The 7,500-nt window shown below is 40.8% G+C and overlaps 1 protein-coding gene across 2 annotated transcripts in view; it reads right to left on the reverse strand.

Moving 5' to 3' along the window:
- The window catches only part of LOC133608430 (multiple C2 and transmembrane domain-containing protein 2-like), a 141,409-nt gene that overhangs the window by 64,316 nt on the left and 69,593 nt on the right, over positions 1 to 7,500 (reverse strand). For both annotated transcript variants that reach the window (XM_061963651.2, XM_061963652.2), the window contains exon 6: positions 4,904 to 5,018. In XM_061963651.2, coding sequence (XP_061819635.1) covers positions 4,904 to 5,018 — 115 coding nt within the window. The remainder of the gene's footprint in view (positions 1 to 4,903; positions 5,019 to 7,500) is intronic.

Genomic DNA, 7,500 nt, shown 5'->3' on the forward strand with positions numbered 1-7,500 from the left:
AAACTTCTCTATGACTGTGTTAATATTGTCATGACTGCCCCAAGTGGTGGAAAAGTGAATTACAACCGGCTGAAAAACACTTCTTTTTTTTTTGCCGGCCCTCTTGGGGCCCCGGCCCTAAGGTAAAGAGACACTGGCGTAAACAACTCCATTTTCACAGAATTTTGTGCGAGGTGACTTAAAAAAATCTGTAGAAAGTGTCTTTTAGTTAAAAGTGCAAAAGTTTGTTTTGTTTTTAAAATAACGTAATGCTTTTTAATGCCCTTTTAATGCAACCTAAAGCCAATTATTGCTTTTAATGTCCTTTCAATGGAACTTAAAAACTAATTTCATGCTTTTAATACCCTTTTTAATGCAACTTAAAACTAACCTAATGTTTTTAAAGCCCTTTTAATGCAACTTAAAACTAATTTCATGTTTCAATGCCCTTTTATTGCAACTTAAAAATAATTTAATACTTTTTAATGCAACTTAAAACTAATGTAATGCTTTTTAAAGCCCTTTTAAAGCAACTTAAAATGAATTATTGCTTTTAATGCCCTGATTGTTAATGCAACTTAGTTGTAAATCATCTGTTTTATTATTTTTATATTATTATCATTAATGTTTTAAAGCCCTTTTAATTCAAATGATAATAATTTCATGTTTTAATGCCCTTTTATCCATCCATCCATCCATCCATCCATCCATCTTCTTCTGCTAATCCGAGGTCGGGTCGCGGGGGCAGCAGCCTAAGCAGGGAAGCCCAGACTTCCCTCTCCCCAGCCACTTCGTCCAGCTCCTCCTGTGGGACCCCGAGGCGTTCCCAGGCCAGCCGGGAGACATAGTCTTCCCAACGTGTCCTGGGTCTTCCCCGTGGCCTCCTACCGGTCGGACGTGCCCTAAACACCTCCCGAGGGAGGCATTCGGGTGGCATCCTGACCAGATGCCCGAACCACCTCATCTGGCTCCTCTCCATGTGGAGGAGCAGCGGCTTTACTTTGAGCTCCCCCCGGATGACAGAGCTTCTCACCCTATCTCTAAGGGAGAGACCCGCCACCCGGCGGAGGAAACTCATTTCGGCCGCTTGTACCCGTGATCTTGTCCTTTCGGTCATAACCCAAAGCTCATGACCATAGGTGAGGATGGGAACGTAGATTGACCGGTAAATTGAGAGCTTTGCCTTCCGGCTCAGCTCCTTCTTCACCACAACGGATCGATACAGCGTCCGCATTACTGAAGACGCCGCACTGATCCGCCTGTCGATCTCACGATCCACTCTTCCCTCACTCGTGAACAAGACTCCGAGGTACTTGAACTCCTCCACTTGGGGCAAGATCTCCTCCCCAACCCGGAGATGGCACTCCACCCTTTTCCGGGCGAGAACCATGGACTCGGACTTGGAGGTGCTGATTCTCATCCCAGTCGCTTCACACTCAGCTGCGAACCGATCCAGTGAGAGCTGAAGATCCTGGCCAGATGAAGCCATCAGGACCACATCATCTGCAAAAAGCAGAGACCTAATCCTGCAGCCACCAAACCAGATCCCCTCAACGCCTTGACTGCGCCTAGAAATTCTGTCCATAAAAGTTATGAACAGAATGGGTGACAAAGGGCAGCCTTGGCGGAGTCCAACCCTCACTGGAAACGTGTCCGACTTACTGCCGGCAATGCGGACCAAGCTCTGGCACTGAGCATACAGGGAGCGGACCGCCACAATCAGACAGTCCGATACCCCATACTCTCTGAGCACTCCCCACAGGACTTCCCGAGGGACACGGTCGAATGCCTTCTCCAAGTCCACAAAACACATGTAGACTGGTTGGGCAAACTCCCATGCACCCTCAAGGACCCTGCCGAGAGTATAGAGCTGGTCCACAGTTCCACGACCAGGACGAAAACCACACTGTTCCTCCTGAATCCGAGGTTCGACTATCCGGCTTAGCCTCCTCTCCAGTACACCTGAATAGACCTTACCGGGAAGGCTGAGGAGTGTGATCCCACGATAGTTAGAGCACACCCTCCGGTTCCCCTTCTTAAAGAGAGGAACCACCACCCCGGTCTGCCAATCCAGAGGTACCGCCCCCGATGTCCACGCGATGCTGCAGAGTCTTGTCAACCAAGACAGCCCCACAGCATCCAGAGCCTTAAGGAACTCCGGGCGTATCTCATCTACCCCTGGGGCCTTGCCACCGAGGAGCTTTTTAACTACCTCAGCAACCTCAGCCCCAGAAATAGGAGAGCCCACCACAGACTCCCCAGGCACTGCTTCCTCATAAGAAGACGTGTTGGTGGGATTGAGGAGGTCTTCGAAGTATTCCCTCCACCGATCCACAACATCCGCAGTCGAGGTCAGCAGAACACCATCCCCACCATACACGGTGTTGATAGTGCACTGCTTCCCCTTCCTGAGGCGGCGGATGGTGGTCCAGAATTGCTTCGAAGCCGTCCGGAAGTCGTTTTCCATGGCTTCCCCGAACTCCTCCCATGTCCGAGTTTTTGCCTCTGCGACCGCTGAAGCCGCACACCGCTTGGCCTGTCGGTACCTGTCCGCTGCCTCAGGAGTCCTATGAGCCAAAAGAACCCGATAGGACTCCTTCTTCAGCTTGACGGCATCCCTCACCGCCGGTGTCCACCAACGGGTTCTAGGATTACCGCCACGACAGGCACCAACTACCTTGCGGCCACAGCTCCAATCAGCCGCCTCGACAATAGAGGCGCGGAACATGGTCCATTCGGACTCAATGTCCAGCACCTCCCTCGTGACATGTTCAAAGTTCTTCCGGAGGTGGGAATTGAAACTCTCTCTGACAGGAGACTCTGCCAGGCGTTCCCAGCAAACCCTCACAATGCGTTTGGGCCTGCCAGGTCTGTCCGGCATCCTCTCCCACCATCGCAGCCAACTCACCACCAGGTGGTGATCGGTAGAAAGCTCCGCCCCTCTCTTCACCCGAGTGTCCAAAACATGAGGCCGCAAATCCGATGACACAACTACAAAGTCGATCATGAAACTGCGGCCTAGGGTGTCCTGGTGCCAAGTGCACATATGGACACCCTTATGCTTGAACATGGTGTTCGTTATGGACAATCTGTGACGGGCACAAAAGTCCAATAACAAAACACCGCTCGGGTTCAGATCCGGGCAGCCATTCTTCCCAATCACGCCTCTCCAGGTTTCACTGTCGCTGCCAACATGAGCATTGAAGTCCCCCAGTAGCACGAGGGAATCACCCGGGGGAGCACTCTCAAGTACTCCCTCGAGTGAATCCAAAAAGGGTGGGTACTCTGAGCTGCGGTTTGGCGCGTAAGCGCAAACCACAGTCAGGACCCGTTCCCCCACCCGAAGGCGGAGGGAAGCTACCCTCTCGTCCACCGGGTTGAACTCCAACGTACAGGCTCTGAGCCGGGGGGAAACAAGAATTGCCACCCCAGCCCGTCGCCTCTCACTGCCGGCAACGCCAGAGTGGAAGAGAGTCCAGCCCCTCTCGAGAGAACTGGTTCCAGAGCCCTTGCTGTGCGTCGAAGTAAGTCCGACTATATCTAGCCGGAACTTCTCCACTTCGCGCACTAGCTCAGGCTCCTTCCCCCCCCAGCGAGGTGACGTTCCACGTCCCAAGAGCTAGCTTCTGTAGCCGAGGATTGGACCGCCAAGTGCCCTGCCTTCGGCTGTCGCCCAGCTCACATCGCACCCGACCTCTATGACCCCTGCTATGGGTGGTGAGCCCATTGGAGGGGGGACCCACGTTGCCTCTTCGGGCTGTGCCCGGCCGGGCCCCATGGGGACAGGCCCGGCCACCAGGCGCTCGCCATCGTGCCCCACCTCCGGGCCTGGCTCCAGAGGGGGGCCCCGGTGACCTGCGTCCGGGCGAGGGAAATCTGGGTCCTTGTTTTTTATTATTCATGGAGGTCTTCGAGCCGCTCTTTGTCTGATCCCTCACCTAGGACCAGTTTGTCTTGGGAGACCCTACCAGGGGGCATAAAGCCCCCGGACAACATAGCTCCTAGGATCATTGGGACACGCAAACTCCTCTACCACGTTAAGGTGGCAGCTCAGAGAGGAGAATGCCCTTTTAATGAAACTTAAAAATAATGTAATGCTTTTTAATGCCCTTTTAATGCAACTTAAAACAAATTATTGCTTTTAATGGAACTTAAAACTAATTTCATGATTTTTAATGCAACTTAAAACTAACCTAATGTTTTTAAAGCCCTTTTAATGCTACTTAAAACTAATTTCATGGTTTAATGTCCTTTTAATGCAACTTAAAACTAATGTAATGCTTTTTAATGCAACTTAAAACGAATTATTGATTATAATGCCCTTTTAATAGAATTCATTTCCTGATTTTTAATGCAACTTAGTTGTAAATCATTTGTTTTATCATTATTATATTATTATCATTGTTTAATGCCCTTTTAATGCAACTTAAAACTAATGTACTACTCTTAATGCCCTTTTTAATGCAACTTACAACTAATTTCATGCTTTTAATGCCCTTTTAATGCAACTTAAAACTAATTTCATGCTTATAATGCCCTTTTTAATGCAACTTCAAACTAATTTCATGCTTTTAATGCCCTTTTTATGCAACTTAAAACTAATTTCAGGCTTTTAATGCCCTTTTAATGCAACTTAAAACTAATTTCATCCTTATAATGCCCTTTTTAATGCAACTTCAAACTAATGTCATGATTTTTAATGCAACTTAGTTGTAAATCATCTCTTTTATTATTATTATTACTATAATATTATCATTAAAAGTACTTTTTAAGATAGATTTTCCCATTCTGTAAGTCCCTCCACGTATGAGGGGCGTGTCCAAAGATTGACTCCGCCTCTGAACGACTTGCGAAAGGACAAGGTGCTACGCAAAGCTGCTAGAGAAGCCATGCGGGGGGTAAGAGAGGTAAGAGCGCCCCCTACTGGTCCTCGTCTGCTGTCCCCGTCTCTGTGCACCAGGGTCATGTCCAGCAGGACCACGCCCATGTCCTCCTCCAGGCTGTTGGGGTCGTCCAGGGGCAGAACCAGCTCGTTGACCCTGGGGTCAAAAGTAAATAAAGTAAATATTTAATGGAGTTATTAATATATTATAGTAATAATTAATAATATGATAGTAATAATACAAATATGACGTTAATGAAAATAAAATACATGAAAAAGTAAAGAATTATTGGAGTTATTAATAATATATTATAGTAAAAATATTTATAGTAATAATTAATAAAATAATATGATAAAAATAATGCAAATATGACGTTAATGAAAATAAAATACATGCTAAAGTAAAGAATTAATGGAGTTGACATTATAGTAATAATAATATGATAGAAATAATACAAATATGATGTTAATGAAAATAAAATACATGAAAAAGTAAAGAATTATTGGAGTTATTAATAATATATTATCGGAAAAATATTTATAGTAATAATTAATAAAATAATATGATAAAAATAATGCAAATATGACGTTAATGAAAATAAAATACATGCTAAAGTAAAGAATTAATGGAGTTATTTATAATATAATATAGTAATAATATTATAGTAATAATTAATAAAACAATATGATAGTAACAATGCAAATATTATGACGTTAATGAAAATAAAATACATGATAAAGTAAATAATGGAGTTAACATTATAGTAATAATAATATGATAGTAATAATACAAATATGACGTTAATGAAAATAAAATACATGATAAAGTAAAGAATTATTGGAGTTATTAATATTATAGTAATAATATTTATAGTAATAATTAATAAAAATAATATGATAAAAATAATACAAGTATGACGTTAGTGAAAATAAAATACAAGATAAGGTAAATAATTAATGGAGTTAACATTATAGTAATAATAATATGATAGTAATAATACAAATATGACGTTAATGAAAATAAAATACATGATAAAGTAAAGAATTATTGGAGTTATTAATATTATAGTAATAATATTTATAGTAATAATTAATAAAATAATATGATAAAAATAATACAAGTATGACGTTAGTGAAAATAAAATACAAGATAAGGTAAATAATTAATGGAGTTATTAATATATTATAGTAATAATATTGTAGTAATAATTAATAATATGATAGTAATAATACAAATATGAGCTTGATAAAAATAAAATACATGATCAAGTAAAGGATTAATGGCGTTAATAATATAATAGTATAGTAATAATATTATAGTAATAATAATATAATGATAGTAATAATACAAATATTATGACGTTAATAAAAATAAAATACATGATAAAGTAAAAAAATTAATGGAGTTATTAATAATATAATATAGTAATAATATTATAGTAATAATTCATAAAATAATATGATAAAAATAATAAAAGTATGACGTTAGTGAAACTAAAATACACGATAAAGTGAATAATTAATGGAGTTATTAATATATTATAGTAATAATTAATAATATGATAATAATACAAATATGATATTGATAAAAATAAAATACACGATAAAGTAAAGGATTAATGGAGTTAATAAAATAATAGTATAGTAATAATAATATAATATGATAGTAATAATACAAATATTATGAGGTTGATAAAAATAAAATACATGATAAAGTAAAGGATTAATGGAGTTAATAATATAATAGTAATAATATTATAGTAATAATTAATAAAATAATATGATAAAAATAATACAAGTATGACGTTAGTGAAAATAAAATACACGATAAAGTAAATAATTAATGGAGTTATTAATATATTATAGTAATAATTAATAATATGATAGTAATAATACAAATATTATGACGTTAATAAAAACAAAATACATGATAAAGTAAATAATTAATGGAGTTATTAATAATATAATATAGTAAAAATATTATAGTAATAATTAATGAAACAATATGATAGTAATAATGGAAATATTATGACGTTAATGAAAATAAAATACATGATAAAGTAAATATTTAATGGAGTTATTAATAACGTCGTCACTAAGGGGTTGGCTCAAGGTCAAGTGCATGACGACACTAAGGGGTTGGCTCAAGGTCAAGTGCATGACATCACTAAGGGGTTGGCTCAAGGTCAAGTGCATGACGTCACTAAGGGGTTGGCTCAAGGTCAAGTGCATGACGTCACTAAGGGGTTGGCTCAAGGTCAAGAGCATGACGTCACTAAGGGGTTGGCTCAAGGTCAAGTGCATGACGTCACTAAGGGGTTGGCTCAAGGTCAAGTGCATGACGTCACTAAGGGGTTGGCTCAAGGTCAAGTGCATGACGTCACTAAGGGGTTGGCTCAAGGTCAAGTGCATGATGTCACTAAGGGGTTGGCTCAAGGTCAAGTGCATGAAGTCAATAAGGGGTTGGCTCAAGGTCAAGAGCATGACGTCACTAAGGGGTTGGCTCAAGGTCAAGTGCATGAAGTCAATAAGGGGTTGGCTCAAGGTCAAGAGCATGACGTCACTAAGGGGTTGGCTCAAGGTCAAGTGCATGACGTCACTAAGGGGTTGGCTCAAGGTCAAGTGCATGACGTCACTAA

Source organism: Nerophis lumbriciformis, linkage group LG06, assembly GCF_033978685.3.
Source record: "Nerophis lumbriciformis linkage group LG06, RoL_Nlum_v2.1, whole genome shotgun sequence".
NCBI classification, from domain to species: domain Eukaryota; kingdom Metazoa; phylum Chordata; class Actinopteri; order Syngnathiformes; family Syngnathidae; genus Nerophis; species Nerophis lumbriciformis.